Here is a 16,845-nt window from a genome sequence, read left to right as displayed (position 1 = left end):
GCGTCTTCTCCATTCATCCGTGGCATAGAGTGTTAGCACATGGCAGCCTAGATGGAAGGGTCCGAGGAAGGAGAAAGAATGGATGAGCCAAAGGAGGCTCTTCTCAGGCCGATTATGTTCAGTGTCACACTGGGAGGGGATTGTAGGGATTATGCAAATGTGGGAACCCTCTACTTACAGCTGACAATCACTATGATTTTATTATATTAAATTATACCTTCATAAAAAATACATATAGGATGGGAAAATGACTATAATGGATTTAGACACATAAAAGTGTATTTTAAAAATTTTCGACACCATATTGCCAGGGAAATAAAATGACCTCTTTGGTCAACTTTAGAAGTTGCCATGGCACCGACATTTTTCTAGAAATGTTTAAGTGTAAAGAAGGAAGGAGCATTTACCAAGCTCTTCGGGTTTCGCCCGTGTGTTTCAGCTACCCAGAGAGCCAGCTGAAGGGGAAAGCTTTCTGATGAAGAGTCACAGCTTAGTTCTGCAGAATGAATGCAGATTTCTAAAAAAAAAAAAAGAACATCATCATTTCCCAGGCACTAATGAACTAATGGATGTAGGGGAAGATGCTGGCACCATCAGTTAGGTGGAAGGTTGATGGGGAATTTGAAAATGGATCAGTCAAGCTGACAACACCCGAGTCCAGCTTTGAATCTTAACACCACTAAAACAGGAATTGTGATGGTCCTCCTAATGTGTGTGACAGGAAGGACACAGTAGCATCTACGGCCTGCTGGCAAGGAAGGGAATGGAGAGAGAGAGAGAGAGAGAGGAGGAGACAGTGGGAGAAAGGGACAGAAGCAAAGAAAGGAGGGAGGACGAAAGGGAGAAATAAGGAAGAGAGAAGAAAAGGTAAGAAACAAAGGCAGGATGTAAGGAAAAAAAAGAAAGGGTGTATAAGAAGGAGAGAGGGAGGGAGGGACGGAGGAAGGGAGGGAGCGGGGAGAGAAGAGCAAGGGAAGAAGGCAGGAAGGATGAAGAACAAAGAACTGTTGTGGTTTGAATGAGAATGGCCCCATAGGCTCATGTGTCTGAATATGTAGTCATCATGGAGTAGCACTGCTTGAGAAGAATTAGGAGGCGTGGCCTTGTCAGAGTAGGCGTGGCCTTGTTGGAGGAAGTATGTCACTGGGTGTAGGCTTTGAGGTTCCAAAAGGCCAAGCCCGGCCCGGCCCCGGTGTTGGTGTCTCTCTCTTCCTGCAGCCTATGGATTCAACTCTCAGCTCCTTCCCCAGCACCATGTCTGCCTTTGTGCCACCCTGCTCCCCGCCATGATGATTATAAGCTAAACTTCTGAAACTGCGAGCCAGCCCTAACTAAATGCTTTCTTTTAAAGAGTTGCTGTGGTCATGGTGTCTCTTCACAGCTACAATACAGAGACTAAAGTAAGAACAAAGTGAGAAAAGGAGGGAAGGAGAAGGGATACAGAAAGAAAGTAGGGAGGGAGGGAAGGAGGGAGGGAGGGAGGGGGAAGGGGGGAGGGAGGGAAGAACGTAAGGAATGTCCAGAATCAACTTTCTGCATCCAAGAGCATGGGATGTGACTCAAGGTAGAGATGTTTTTATTTCCTTTTTTTTTTAGATTTATTTTATTTATTATGTATACAATATTCTGCCTTCATGTACATCTGCACTCCAGAAGAGGGCACCAGATCTCATTATAGATGGTTGTGAGCCACCATGTGATTGCTGGAAATTGAACTCAGGACCTTTAGAATTGCAGCCGGTGCTCTTAACTTTTGAGCCATCTCTCAGGCCATCGAGGTAGAGTTGTTACAGTTGGTTACCAGCATAGAAAAAAGATGGAGAAGCAGAAACAGAAACAGCAAAGAAAAACCTTTCTACATCTTCTCACGATTGACAGAGAGTAGTAATCAGAGCCATAAGCTATAGATGCCAAGGTGAATCCATATTGTGCAAAACTTTATAACAAATGATTGTGTCTTTAAGAGCGGGCAAGATAACTGGAGCTGGAAAGATGATGTAGTGAGTATACAGAGGACCCAAGACTGGTTCCCAGCATCTATGTTGGCAGCTCAGAAGCACCTGAGACTCCATCCCTAGGGGATCCAATGCCACTCTTTTGACTTCCAAGGGCACTTGCCCTCACATGCATGTACCCACACACAGACACATGATTAAAAGAAATCTTTTACAAATGAAAAACATGTACAGGGAAGATATTAAAAGAGACTTAAGGGACCTCAAGGAAGTATGATGTGGGGGCAGACCTTGTTTGAAGTCTTAGTTGAACAAACCAAGTATTAAAAGAATGTGCCTTTTTGAGAAAATCTGACAGTATTTTGAGAAATATTTTTTGAAAATATGAATATTAAATTTTGTTAAGTGTCATGTTACATCAAGTCTATTATGTTTTAAGAAAGTCTTCATATGTTAGCAGAGAGCTAAAAGAAGTAGTTTTAGGTTCATGTCTGAGAATTTGCTTTTAAAACACCAGGAAGCTTCTAGAAAAAAAAAGATCTCAAATACATAGCAAAATGTTTGCATTCATTTAGCTTGAATAATTCATTATATTGCTCTACTACTTTTTTAGTTGTGCTTCAAACTTCCCTAAGAAAGTGTCAAATTAAAAGAAAGGAAATGAACTCAAATATTGACTAAATTCTTCATTTCCCAGTTTATCTTGAATGTGAAGAAAAACATTAAGAAACAAAGTAATCTAGATCCATTTATCCAGTCAGGATAAACAGAATACGCAACTGGTACAGAACTAGACTTTAGGGGCCAGTGTGATGGCTCAGCAGGGAATGGGGCTTGCTACCAAGGCTAATGACCTAAGTTTGATTTCTGGGACCCACATGATGGAAGGAAAGAACCAGTTCCTGCAAGCTGTCTTCTGACCGCCACACGCACATCACAACTCAAATGCCTCACCTTCATACATGCAATAAACAAACAAAAACAAACAAATAATCTAACTCTACAGAATTATAGACACTCTACCCAAGAGAATCCATTTTACTTTACAGATGTTGTCCATTTCTCCTTGTCTTTGGGAAGTTCTCTTGAGTCATGTGTGTGTGTGTGCATGCACGCACACACGCACGCATGCGTGTACCTGTGTGTGTGTGCATGCAGGCACACACGCACGCATGCATGTGCCTGTGAGTGTGTGCATGCGATAGGTACACACCAAGCATGTATGTATACACACACATACATACATACACACACATGCACACACTCACACATGCATGCACACACATATATGGTGGTTTGAATATGACGTCTCTGCCAAAAGTCCATGAGACTGAACACTGGGTCCCCAGCTGGTGGTGCCATTTGAAAGGGTTCTTTAGGCTCATGAATAAAGGGAAACAAGACATTACACTTTCATTTTCTGGTAGTCTGAAAGTGACAGTGTCTCTGTCTGCCCTTGGGCACAGCTGCAGGTCAAGCCTTGGTGACACTCCTCTACTGACTGTCGGGGTTTAGTATATGACTATCCTTTTTCTCTGGAAACTAACTGATACAGGGGAAAAGTCACATGACGTCTGATTTCTTATTATTTAAAGTAATTTATCTCTTCTCTCCCAGGAGATCTTTTCTTTCTTAGGATTTGGACATGTGGGCTTGTAAGACAGTCCTGTAGGTAAAGGCTTGCCCCCAAGTCTAACTAACAGCCTCAGTTCCATTCCTAGAACCCCACAGTGGGAGAGAACCCACTCCTGTAAGTTGTGCTCTAACCTACATACATACGCACACATGCGCGCACACACACACAGAGGCACATACATCCATAGAGAAAGAGACACACACACACAGATGCACAGAGATACACAGAGAAAGACATACACATACACAGACACACAGAGATACACAATGTATAAACAAGTACACATATACACACACACAGAGAGAAATACACACACAGGAACACATAAACATACAGCGACACACACAGACTCACATACACAAGCACACACATACACACATCCATGCACTCATACATGCATGACACACACACATATATATTACAGACATTCAACATATACACACATACAAGTACAGAGAAACACATATAGATATATACATACACACAGGCACACACACACAACACACACACACACACACACACACACATACAATGTAATAAGAAAGAGATTTAGATGCTACCATCACACACTCTGTCAGTAGTTTCTGATTAACATCACCCAGAAAAGCACAACTCCGGATCTTGTTTTCTTTCCTGAGCAGTTTGTGCTTTTGGTTGCCTTCGACCTGTCACTCCATTCCTTGTCATCTCAGCCACTTCAGCTTCCTGAGCCAGGAGGATTTCCTGTTCTGGTGCCTCTTATACCCTGAGGATGGGATTAAGAGGGATCTCAAGATTTCACAGGATGCTTAGAAAGATCTCAGAAGGACCCGCCTCCTCAGCAGCAGTAGGGGGTGGGGCAGGACACCAAACATTTCCACGAAGTGTGGAGTGCACAGCAAGAAGGGACATCAAGACACCCCAACTGGCCTTGGGGATCCTCTGCTACTTCTTTTCTTTGTAAAGTGCATTTATTTCTGAGGTAGGCACATGCCATGGCACACAGGTGATGGTCAGAGGACGACTTGCGGGAGTTGGTGCTTTCCTTCTACTGTGTGCGTTCTGCAGGTCAAACTCAGGCTGTCAGGCTCAATGGGCCGTGTGATCTCGCCAGCTCTCTAAGTCATTTTTGTAGGTGAAAACATACACATAAGTGGATGTTTGCAATGAGTGAACATTGTATTTTTGTTTGTGTAGGAAGTTCTCTGCTCCTTTCTCTGTCCTTCCCGCCATCTCTCTGCCTCTTTTTCCTTCCTTCCTTCCTTCCTTCCTTCCTCTCTCTTTTCCTTTCTTCATTATCCTTTCTTCTTTCCAACACAAGCTCTCTCTCTCTCTAGCCTACGTTAGCCTTGAGCTTATAATCTTTGCCGCTCAGCCTTCCGAGTGCCAGGCTGATAAGAATGCACCACCAGACCTGGTTGGATGGGACTCTGTGTCTTAAGAGCATATTTATTACGTAGCTACTCCCCCCCCCCCAACCCAAGCTATATAAACCAAGAATATAACATGTAAAGCAAAGCAGTGTGTATACATTTCTTTCACTTAAAATGGTATATTCACTACTTTATGTTGCTGTGATGAAAACACCTAACATAAGCCTCGCTCACAAGCTTGAGAATTGGAGTTCAGACCCCCCAGAAACCCACATAAATGCCAGGTGGGCATGGAGGACCATCTGTAACTCTGACCTTGGAAGGAGGAGGCAGAAGATCCACAGAGGAAGTTGACTAGCAATACTAGTCAACTTGATGAGCTCTGGGTTTGATTGAGAGACCCTGTCTCTACAAATAAAGTGGGAGAGTGACGGCGGGTGGTTCCAGACATGAACCTGGGGTCTCCATGTGCACATACATTAAAAAAATGCTACTCACATGCACATGCATGAAAAATGGGGGAGGGGGAGGGGAACCTGACATTGCAAGATCAAAGTGGTGGCGCACAGATTTAGTCCCAGTACTTGAGAGTCCCAGAGGCAGGTGGATTGTTGTGAGTTCGAGGTCAGCCTGGTCTACAAAGTAAGTCCAGGACAGCCAAAGCTACACAGAGAAACCATGTCTTGAAAAACAAAACAAAACCGTGACACGCATAATTTAAGAAAGGAAAGGCTTGTAATGTGCCCATTACACACACACACACACAAATGTTTAATGACTGGCAGCCAACTTGCCTGACATGCACGAGGCCCTGAGTTCCATCCCTAGTGCCACAAACGAACAAAGCCCTCTTTAATTTTCTAAGAGATTAGATCTTATATTCCTCTCCCCTAGCAGCAACTGCATAGATGCAGCTATGTTACGATGTTGATGTTTACACGCTACATCTATGAAAATGCCGTAAACTGAACACCTTTAAAACACACACCTTATACATCAATGATAGCCCAGCAAAGTTGCTCAATAAATCTACAAGCCAAAATGAAAGAAGGCAGGGTAGGGAGGCACGCTGTGAGGGAGAGCAGATGAGGGGTCTGGTCTAATGAGCCTTAGAAATGAGCTCTGTTGTCACTGAGAACAGCCCAGAGCTGCCTCAAGTATGGCAGTCCCTTTTGTCCCTGGTGATCCCTCCAGCTGTACATGCATCCTCGGCAAGGACAGTGCTGCACCCCTAACCCCACCCTTTCTCCACTGATGTAACCTCTTAACCTTTCATGGGCACCTTTATCAGAGTATATGGAAATGTTCAAGTCATCCTTGTCTTCAAGGAAACATGAAGGATGAAAATGTGCCAGGACTTGGCTCAGTAGGTAAGGGCACATGTGCATGTGTGAAGACCTGAGTTCAGATCCTTAGCACCTGTGTAGAAAGCTGGCCATTGCTGTAACCCCAGCACTGTAGGGAATGAAGACAGGAGAATTTCTGGGACTTACTGGCCTAGTCTAACTATAGGTTCAATGAGGGACCCTGTATCAGAGATTTCTTCCAGTTACATTCCTGTTGCTGTGACAAATACCTTGACAAAAAAAAATCAATATTAAGAAGAAAGGTTTTGTTTTTGTTTTGGCTTTGGTTTACTATTCTAGGTTATAGTCCATTATTTTGGGGAAGTCAAGTCAGGAACTTAAGCAACTGGTCACATCACTTCCGTAGCCAAGAGCAGAGAGAAAATAAACACACCCTTTCTTCCTTTCTTGCTTTTAAGCTCTTTTATACTGTTCAGGGTCCCTTGCCTAAGGAATGATGCCTCTCACAATGGACTGGAGATAATCCCCAGAGACATGCCCACAGACCAACTTGATCTAGAAAAATCCCCATCAAGACTCTCTTCCCCGGGTGATTCTAGGTTGCATCAAGTTGACAGTTAAAATTAACCATGACACCATCAACATACTTAGGATAGAAATGTTAGCTTAAGAGACTGCTTAGTTTTGAAAATAAATTAAGCACGCGCACGCACACACACACACACACACACACACACACACACACACACAAAAGCACCAGAGTCTCCACTTAATATCCAGAGCATGAGACACACTGATCAGTCTTTAGAGAAGAAAATCCCAAGTCATCCCTGGCCAAGAAATGGTGATGTCGCTGTTCAAATATCTTCACTGGAATGTGCTGGGATAAGCAACTCGCACTTAACAGCGATAAGAAGGCTTGAACACACCTCATGGACGAGGTTCACATCACAGATCAGGAGGACAAGATGCCGAGTTACCAACCTTGATTCCAAGTTCAATATTCTCTCCTCCATACACGTCCATTCCAGGGTCCAGCAGACCGATTTCACCAAAGAATTTCCTGTTGACCACAAACGAGCAGCCAATCATGGCTGGTGTCCTGTGGGAGAAACAAAGAAGCAAGGTCATCAGTGTGTAGGCAAGCGATGCCCTCTTTGGCAGACACTTAACCACAGGCAGCGGTTGTCAACCTTCCTAATGCTGGGACCCTTAGTACAGTTCCTCATGTTGGGATGACCCCGCCCCCCTAACCATAAAATTACTTTTTGTTACTACTTGTAACTCTAAGTTTGTTAGTGTTATATCTGATATTTCTGATGGTCTTAGGTGATCCCTGTGGAAGGGTCGTTTGACATGCCCCCCTCCCCAAAAGGTCATGACCCACAAGTTAAGACCCACTTCCATAAGATGTGCAAGCATTTGTGATCTGGTCCTCTTTCAAGTCCTCAATTTCCCCACTCTGCATCTCTTCACAAGGTTGCCTTTTAGCTGCAGAAGGAACAGGCGATCTAGGGATATTGCAGATCCCTGGCAAACAGGGTGAAGACTGGTCTCCTGCATGGCATGCTGTCTACCACATGGAGAGTGGTCCCCACTGCAATCTGGGGACAGCAGAGTGACTCTATGGGGGCCCAGAGGTTGTCTCAATTAATTTTAATGGCTATAGTCCACTCTACCCCAGGAAGCAGAAGGGACTGATCAAACTCGAAGCACGAGGTGTATCAGAGACTATGTGATGGTTAACCTTCACTGTTCACTTGGTCGTGTTTGGAATCACCTAGGAGATACCCACACACATGTTTGTGCCTCTGAAAAGCCTTTCTAGAGAGGTTTAACTGAGGAGAGGAAAAAAAAAAAACTCATCTTCCACAAGTGGAGGGTGATTCCATCCTGTAGGCTGCCTTTCTGGACTGATAAAAAGGAGAGGGAAAACTGAGTGCCAGCATTCATCTCTGTCTTCCTGCTTCCTGATTGGTAAAACATGATCAGGTGCCTCATGCTTCCGCTGCCATGATGGACTGTTTCCCCCAAAACTGTGAGCCAAAACAAACCCTTCCTCGCTTGAGTCGCGTTCGCCAGATAATTGATCACAGCAATGGGACAAATAACCAGCACAGAATCTACTGTATCCAGGCGATAGAGTATCCAGGTTCTGGCTGGAGACACTGGACCAGGAAGCTGGCATTTTGAGGAGGGAGAAGACTCAGGGAGGAAAATACTGGCGCCCATGGGTATCTGAGACATCTTTCTAAGAAAGCTGTTATGTATTCTCAGTGCCTTCTCACTGGAACAAGGCGAAGGAAAGACAGATTCCCAGACTGGTGCGAGTCCTCAGGAGACCACAGGAAGCCTGGCCCTTCTGTCTGCATTCTGGGTAGTTCATCAGAACTCAAGAGCTTGGAAGCTGATCCTTATGGAGAACAAAGAGCCATGATATCACTCTTGGTAACTTGTGGAAAAAGTTGTGGCTGAAATCTGCCTCCATGTCATAAAGACTGTGGAAAGGTGAGGCTAAAAGGAGCCCTAAGATGAGGCCCCAGGATGCAGGACAACTTTGAAGTAAATACAAACACAGGGCTCTGGGGGTACCCCCACAATGCCAGGAGTAGGTGAGAAGCCTTGCAGGACTTTGTGACAAACTGGTAAATGACCTAGAGACTTAGTAGTTAAAAGATACCCAATCAAGCTGAATGTAGTGGCACACACCTACAATCCTTGCAGGAGAGAGGTTGGGGCAGAAAGGATCTGCAAATTCAAGGCTAGCCTGGGCTACAGAGTGAGTACAAGGCAAGCCTCACTATGTCTCAAAATTCAAGGCCAGCCTGAGCTATGTAACGAGTTTAAGGCCAACTTGGGTCACATAGTGAGTTCAAGACAAGGCTAACTTGGGCTACATGGTGAACTTAAGGTCAACCTAGGGTACATCATACGTACAAGACTTTTTTGAGTTACTAATCCAGCCCACGCTACTTTAATCAGTTGAAGCAGAGCTAGTCAGCATTTCTAGTAAGGTCAGGGATGACTGCTTGCTATTCCAGCACCATTTAATTGGACTTAAAATAATCAGCTATTCTTTGCCTTGGAGAAAAAGTTCCATGGCTGCTTGACACAATGGGACTTGATGTGCCCGATGGCAGGTGGCCTAGCCTCATCCTCACCATTGGTAACCAAGAACAAAGTATGACCTCACTTCTACCTTGGGCATCTATGCCACCTGTCCAGCCATGTGAGCTTGTACTCAATTAACACTCTGGCGATGATGAGATTTTTTTTTTGAATGTGTGTTCACAGCCTAATTTTTCAAACTCAACTGCAATTACTACTATTAGCACAAACATTTCAACTCAAAATCATTCAAAAACGATAATCGTATTAAGGGAATCTGCCAATGCCCTAATAGCTCCATTATAGAGGAGAAGAACAGAAATTAAAAACAATCACTTTCATTGTTGCTGTTTTACAAAATATATGCAGCACATATGACCATTCCAGCTGAGCGGTGGAGGGGGGGGAGGGTGGGCGCAGAGAGGGATAGAAAAGAAGGAAGAGAGATTCTGTCAGGAATGGGTGGTAGCCATGAGAATTCCAATTCGAAGGTATAAAGCCTTCCGGGTCTCCATGCTGGCTCCTTTCACAACTTTGACTTTGAACCTAAAATATCCCTCACAGGCTATTTGAGAGGACCTCTGGGGACAGGCCATAATGAAGGAAATAGGTTGCTGAAGGGGCGGAGCTTTTAAGGTCATTCTTCAGACCCTTCTTCCAGCCTCTGACTCTTGGTACACTATAATGTAAGGAGTCTCCATCACAAACTCCTGTCGTGAGTGAATTCCTCTATGTTTTCTTAGCCATGGCAGAAGATATGAAACTGTCTAAGACACGAGTCAAAAGATGGACAATTTGATTATTAACTTGGAGGAATCTGGAATATCTTTGGAGACAGACCTCTGGGTATGTCTGTGAGGGAATTTCTAGATTAGGTTCTTTGAGGCGGGAAGACATACCCTGAACACAGGTGTCGCCATGCCAAAGGCTAGGGTCCTGGACTAAATGTAAATTCGACGTAACTAGCTGCCTCAAATTTCTGCTGCTTTGACTTCCATACCATGATAGACTGTATCCACTCAAACTGTGAGACAAAATGAATCCTTCTTTTAGTTTATTTTTTCTGGCATTTTGCCACAGCAACTAGTTAAGTAACTAGTATGCACTTACAGCACCTGCCTGGAAGAGACTTCTTGGTAGAGTTCTTGCCTAGAGTCCCCCAATGTAGAGTTATGGGAGTTCCTCAACAGTAGAATCTGCCTAGAATCCCCCAGTGAGAGTCTGGGGGCGTGGCCAAGTGGTACCACACTTATTGAGCACATGCAAAGTCCTGGTTTCTTTTCTTTCTTTTTTCTTTTTCTTTTCTTTCTTTTTTTTCTTTCCGAAAGATTTATTATTTATACAGTATTCTGTCTGCATGTGCACCTGCCCGCCACAAGAGGGCACCAGATCTCATTATAGATGGTCAGGAGCCACTATGTAGTTACTGGGAATTGAACTTGGGACCTTTGGAAGAGCAGACAGTGCTCTTAACCTCTGAGCCATCTCTCCAGCCCCAAAGTCCTGGTTTCTTTTCTTTTCTTTTTTTTTTTTTGGTTTTTCGAGACAGGGTTTCTCTGTGTAGCCTTGGCCACCCTGGACTCACTTTGTAGACCAGGCTGGCCTCGAACTCACAGCGATCCGCCTGCCTCTGCCTCCGGAGTGCTGGGATTAAAGGCGTGCGCCACCACGCCCGGCCAAAGTCCTGGTTTCAATCTACAGTACCACAAAGCCAATCAAACAGCATCCTCACAAATATCTCAGCATTAGCTTTTGCAACTCTTATTCTCCAAAAATAATCAGCCCTGGTTCCTTCAGTAGCTAGTGCTGTCAGCCTTCTGCTCATAGGCTCTACACTGATGGAGTCAACCAACCATCAACTGAGAATACTTGAAAAAAAAAAAAAAAAACTGAGCCTGTATTGAACATGTCCAGATTTTTCTTCTCATCTGTACTCCCTACCATTTTAATGCAAACTTGCACACTGACATTGTGCTGAGGCTTTTCAATGTTGAGATGACTGATGGCTCAGGATGATGTAGGTTTCATCTGGAGGGCAGGGACTCCACATTGTCTCTGTGTGAGGCTGGAGCATATTGGATTTGGCTAACTACGGTGGGGTCCGAGGACCAATCCTCCATCCACAGAATGTAAGGACAACTCTTGTCAACTTCTTTGGCAATAGGCTCACTTTGTGACTGCTCTCTGAATTCTTTTATGTGCCTCCTGAGAAAGAAAGTGAGGTCCACGAGGTGGTGAGTTGCAGCAGTTGTGTGCTGAAGGGTATTGCACATAGAACAGGAGAAGTTGGTGGGGAGAACTGTCTGCAATGAGTTGCTCCATCTAGCCAAGCTCTTTACTGGGAACCTCATTACTTTTGGGAGATTCATAATCCTCCAAGTGTCACTACTTTAGAGACATCATTAAGCCCATCCTGTCAGAGGGAACTGACACTCAGAGACTGTGCTAAGTTAGCTTTCCGTTGCTATCACAAACACCTGAGACAGTTCACTTATAAAGAAAAAAAGGTTTATTTTGGCTTGAAAGATTCCAGTGCTTTCAGTGCTTTCTTATCAATCTATTATTATTACTATTATTAATTATTGTTGTCAAAGGATAACTTTCAGGAGTCAGTTCTCTCCTTCCATCATGTGAGTCCCCAGGACTGAACTGGTGTTCCTAGCCTTGCTGTCAAGTGCTTTTATCTGCTGAGCCACCTGGCTGGCCAGTCTGGTTGCACTGCTTTTAAACTGCAGCAGGGGTACTAGATAACACGTGGCAGAGAAAAACTGCCTCCCGGCCAAAGGAAGAGAGGAAGACTACTATCCCACTTCCCCTTCAAGGACATCCCCAACAACCTAAGACTCTCCCAGAAGCACCTCCCCCCCTGCCCCCCCCAGTGTGTGTGTGTGTGTATGTGTGTGTGTGTGTGTGTGTGTGTGTGTGTGTGTGTGTGTGTGTGTGTAGGTGCATGTGCATGTGGAGGTCAGAGAAGGGCCACAGCTGTCATTCCTCAGGCGCTGTCCATCTTCTTTATGAGACAGGGTCTCTCACTGACTTGGAACAGGACAAGTAGGCCTAGTCTGACCAGCCAGTGAGGGCCCCCCCTCCCCAGAGAGATCCACTTGTTTTGGCCTCCCAGGGCTGGGAACATATGTGCACCACCATGCCGGCACTTAAAAATATTTTTCAAAAATTTATTTAATGTGTATGGGTGTTTTGTTTACATGTATGTGTACTGGATGTGTGTGCCTGGTACACGCAGAGGCGTCAGATTGTCTGGAACTGTAGTTGTTTCAGATGGCTGTCAGGTGTGACGTGAATGCTGGGAATCCAATCTCCGTCCTCATAACAGCAATGTGTACTCTTAACCAATGACGCCCCTCTAGCCTGAAGGTATGACATTTTTATTCCGGTTCTCAGGTGGACTCACGTCCTCATGTCCTCAGGCTTGAAGAATAAGTATTTACCAAGTCTGCCATCTTCCCAGAGCCCATTTCTTTTATTTTTTTAAAAATTATTTTTACGTACATAGCTGTTTTGTCCACATGTATGTTTGTACACCACGTCTATGCCTGGTGCCTATGGAAGCCAGAAGAGAGCACTGGACCCCCTCCCCACCCCTCGAATCTGGAATTATGGATGATTCCCACCTGTCTTATGTGTGTGCTGAGAATTGAATTGAAGGTCTTCTGCAAGAAAAACAAGTGCTCTTAACCACCGAACCATCTCTCCAGCCCACCACCTTGTTTTTAGAGTCAGAGTCTCTTCCTAGCCTGGAGCTCGCCAAGTGGGCTAAGCTGGTTGAGCAGTGAGCCCAAGCAATCTTCCAGTCCCTACCTTCCCAGCCCTGGGTTTGCAAGTGCGAACTATCATACCTGGCATTTTACATGGGTTACGGGAATTGAACTCAGGCCTTTATGCTTGCACGGCAAGCACTTTTACTGACTGTTCTGGGTAATTTTAAATGTCACCTTCCATGACTGCTGAGCCATCTCTCTAGCTCCAAGAGGAGTCTTCTTCTTCTTCTTCTTCTTCTTCTTCTTCTTCTTCTTCTTCTTCTTCTTCTTCTTCTTCATTTATTTATTTAATGTATGAATGTGCATGTACACTTACAGGCCAGAAAGGGACGTCAGATCACATTACAGATGGTTGTGAGGCACCATGTGGTTGCTGGGATTTGAACTCAGGACCTTTTGAAGAGCAGCCGGTGCTCTTAACCACTGAGCCATCTCTCCAGAGTCCACTTCTTAAAGGTCCCACTACCTCCCATTACCACCTTCCTGGGATGCAGGTCTTTATCATACTGGGTCTCAGTGAATAGTCCAGGCCCAAACCACAGTAGAAGAAGTAATAAGAGCTGACCAAGCAGGGTTCGGTTCTGGTAAGCAATGAGGATCCTGGAGCTACCCAGTAGCAGCTGCGAAGGTTTCGGAGGCAGCGTCCCCTCCCCTCCTCAGCATCTTACAGCCTCCCCAACCAGATAAGCTAAACCCAACAGCAGCTAAGAGCGCTCCCACTGCGCGGATCGAGGGGTCTCATTCCCACTGCGCGCATCGAGGGGTCTCGTTCTGAAGCTTTCTTGGGAACTTGTGGCTGCTAAACACTAAAAATATAATTTGGGGGAAGGAGTTGGCAGGCTTGGAGAGCCTTAGCTTGCACAGGGGAGTCATTTAATGCTCAGAGTTCCATTTGTCCATGCTACATATATAAACACCGAAAGGGCTAGCACCCCTGCCGTTGAAAATCACACTCCGTATCCAGCACACACACATATCTCACAGATCGGACCCAAAGGCCAGAGCTTTGCGGTTCAATGGAGGGAGCGTTTATTATTATTATTTTTTCACGTTTGTTGCTGGGGAGATAATTCACCCTCGAACGAACAACTTCCTCCCAATCAACTACAGGAAGCGGGCTTTCCTGGGTGTTAAGAGTCTTTGTTTGCGGGGGATAAAGGAACGGCTCCTCTCCTCTCCTGGGGTGTGATTTTTCACAGATGAAAAAAGCAAAACAAAACCTGCCAATGGGGATTGAAGTTGTCAGTTTCCGGAGCGTGTTTTCTTGGCTGACTGGTTTTCTGCTCAGACTTGTTTCACTGAGACAAAGACCATCTCCGAGCTCTCTAGTGAGATGTTTCCTATGAGCCATTTTCCCAGCATAACACATTTGTTCTTTGCTAATCACATTTGATTTAGCCTTTGAGGAACCGATTTGCTGATAGATCTTTGAAGAGAATTTTTGTAAAAGCACAGTGTGTTCTAAGAAGCAATCTGTTAAGCCATTATCCGTCAGCAGCACTTCACGTGGCTGTGCGTGTGTGTGTGCAGTTGCCTGCAGCGTCCAGCAGAGGGCATCCTATCCCGTGGAGCGGAGTTACAGGTAGTTGTGAGCTGCCTGATGTGTATGCGAGGAACTGAACTTGGGTCCTCTGGCAAAGCGGTACATATGTTAAACTTTGCACTGTCTCTCCAGCCAGAGATATGTTTTTTTAAAAGTGTGTAGCTAGCTAACTTGTAAGATGAAACATGCTGGACAAGTGTTTCAAAAAGAAAAAAGAAAAGAAAAAATTATGATGGGTACCAGTAAAACATCATTTTTTTGTCGGGCCAGAGAACTATGAGGTGTGTGTGTGTGTGTGTGTGTGTGTGTGTGTGTGTGTGTGTGTGTGTGTGTGTGTGTGTGTGTGTGTGTTTTGTTGGGGATGCATGTGTATACATGTGTGTGTACATACATGTAGAAACCAGAGGTAGATGGCAATTGTTTCCCTCCATTGCTCTCCACCTTACATACTGAGTTTTTCAAGGCTGCTAGGCTGGCTGGCCAATGAGCTTCAGAGATCCACCTGTCTGAGCTTCAAGGACACCTTGCCTGGTGTCATTGTGTCACCACAACTGGCTTTTTAATATAGGTTATGGGGAAGTGTGCTGGTTTGTTTATTTATACATTTATTTACTTATTTATTTATTTGGGTCAATTTAATACAGGCTGGGGGAGCATCCAGATAGAGGGAGCCTCAGCTGATAATGTCATATTGACTAGTAGGCCAGTCAGTAGGGGCATTTTCTTGATTAATGATAGACTGGGGGGCGGGGGGAGGCAGCCAATTGTGGGCAGAGCCACCCCTGGTCAGGTGATGTTAGGTTACTTAAAAAGCAGGCTGGAAAGATGGCTCAGAAGCTAAGATCACACGTTGATCTTACAGAGGACCCAGGTTTAGTTCCCAGTATCCACATGATACTCACAGCCACCCATGGCTCTGGATCTTGGGTAGCCTTGATGCCTTCTTCTGACCTCTGTGAGCAACAGACATGCACATAGCATGATACATACATGCAGGCAAAGCAATCATATACATAAAATAAAATAAATTATATCTTAGAAAGAAGAGGAGGAAGAAGAGGAGAAGGAGGAGGAGGAGGAGGAAGAAGAGGAGAAGGAGGAGGAGGAGGAAGAGGAGGAGGAGGAGGAGGAGGAGGAAGAAGAAGAAGAAGAAGAAGAAGAAGAAGAAGAAGAAGAAGAAGAAGAAGAAGAATCGAGCAAGTCACGGAGAGCAAGCCAGTGAGCAGTGTTGCTCTGTGGTTTCTGCCCCGGTTCCTGCCTTGCATTCCTGTCCTGATTTCCCACAGTTATACACTGTATCCTGAGAGCTGTAAGCTGAAACAAACCCTGACCTTTCCATGTTGCTTCTGGCCATGGTGTGCATCATAGCGACAGAAAGCAAACTAGGCATGGCTTGAACTCAGGCCCTGATGCTTGTGTAGCAAGCCCTTTGCCAGCGGAGAGCCAACTACCCAGTGCTGGGCTGAACTGTTGCTGTTGCTGTTGTTTTTGGTTTTTGAGACAAGAGTTTCTCTGTGTAGCCCTGGCTGTCTTGGACTCATTTTATATACCAGGCTAGGCTCAAACTCACAGAGATCTGCCGGCCCCTGCCTCCCCGAGTGCTGGGATTACACACGTGCACCACCGAGCCAGCTTGGGGCTGAATATTTGTATAGATGAATATTCATCACTGATTTGTATATGAGAACAAAACAAAATTGAACCTGACTGGAGCCAACATGCATCTCTTATCATCATCAGTTTTTACCTTAACTGAGTTCCAATACGCAACAGAAACAAAGGAGGACATTTTTATTGTGACTCACGGTTTCAGAGGGGTCAGTCCATGGCTACGTGGCCTCATGTGCTGAGGAAAAACAGCACAATAGTGGGAGTGTATGGAAGACAGCAGTGTCCACATCGTGGCGAACAGGGAGCAGACAGAGTGGAAAAAAAAAAAGGGCCCCGGGACACACTTCCAGTGAGCTACTTCCTCATGCTAGGCCCCCAACTCCCCATAGTTTCTAGAACCTTCAAAAATGAGCCCACCAGGGGCTGGAGAGATGCCTCAGAGGTTAAGAGCACTGGCTGCTCTTTTCCAAAGGTCCTGAGTTCAATTCCCAGCAACCACATGGTGGCTCACAACCATCTGTAATGAGATCACCTGCCTCTTCTGGCCTGCAGGT

General features: G+C 45.1%; 1 protein-coding gene across 2 annotated transcripts in view; it reads right to left on the bottom strand.

The window, feature by feature from the left end:
- Nucleotides 1-16,845, bottom strand: part of Galnt17 (polypeptide N-acetylgalactosaminyltransferase 17) — a 473,219-nt gene that overhangs the window by 78,569 nt on the left and 377,805 nt on the right. For both annotated transcript variants that reach the window (XM_051161367.1, XM_051161366.1), the window contains exon 6: nucleotides 7,235-7,352. In XM_051161367.1, the coding sequence (XP_051017324.1) occupies nucleotides 7,235-7,352 (118 nt within the window). The remainder of the gene's footprint in view (nucleotides 1-7,234; nucleotides 7,353-16,845) is intronic.

This window comes from Acomys russatus, chromosome 19, assembly GCF_903995435.1.
Source record: "Acomys russatus chromosome 19, mAcoRus1.1, whole genome shotgun sequence".
Lineage (NCBI taxonomy): Eukaryota > Metazoa > Chordata > Mammalia > Rodentia > Muridae > Acomys > Acomys russatus.
Note: the sequence above shows the minus strand (reverse complement) of the source record. Positions and strands in the feature narration are given on the sequence as shown.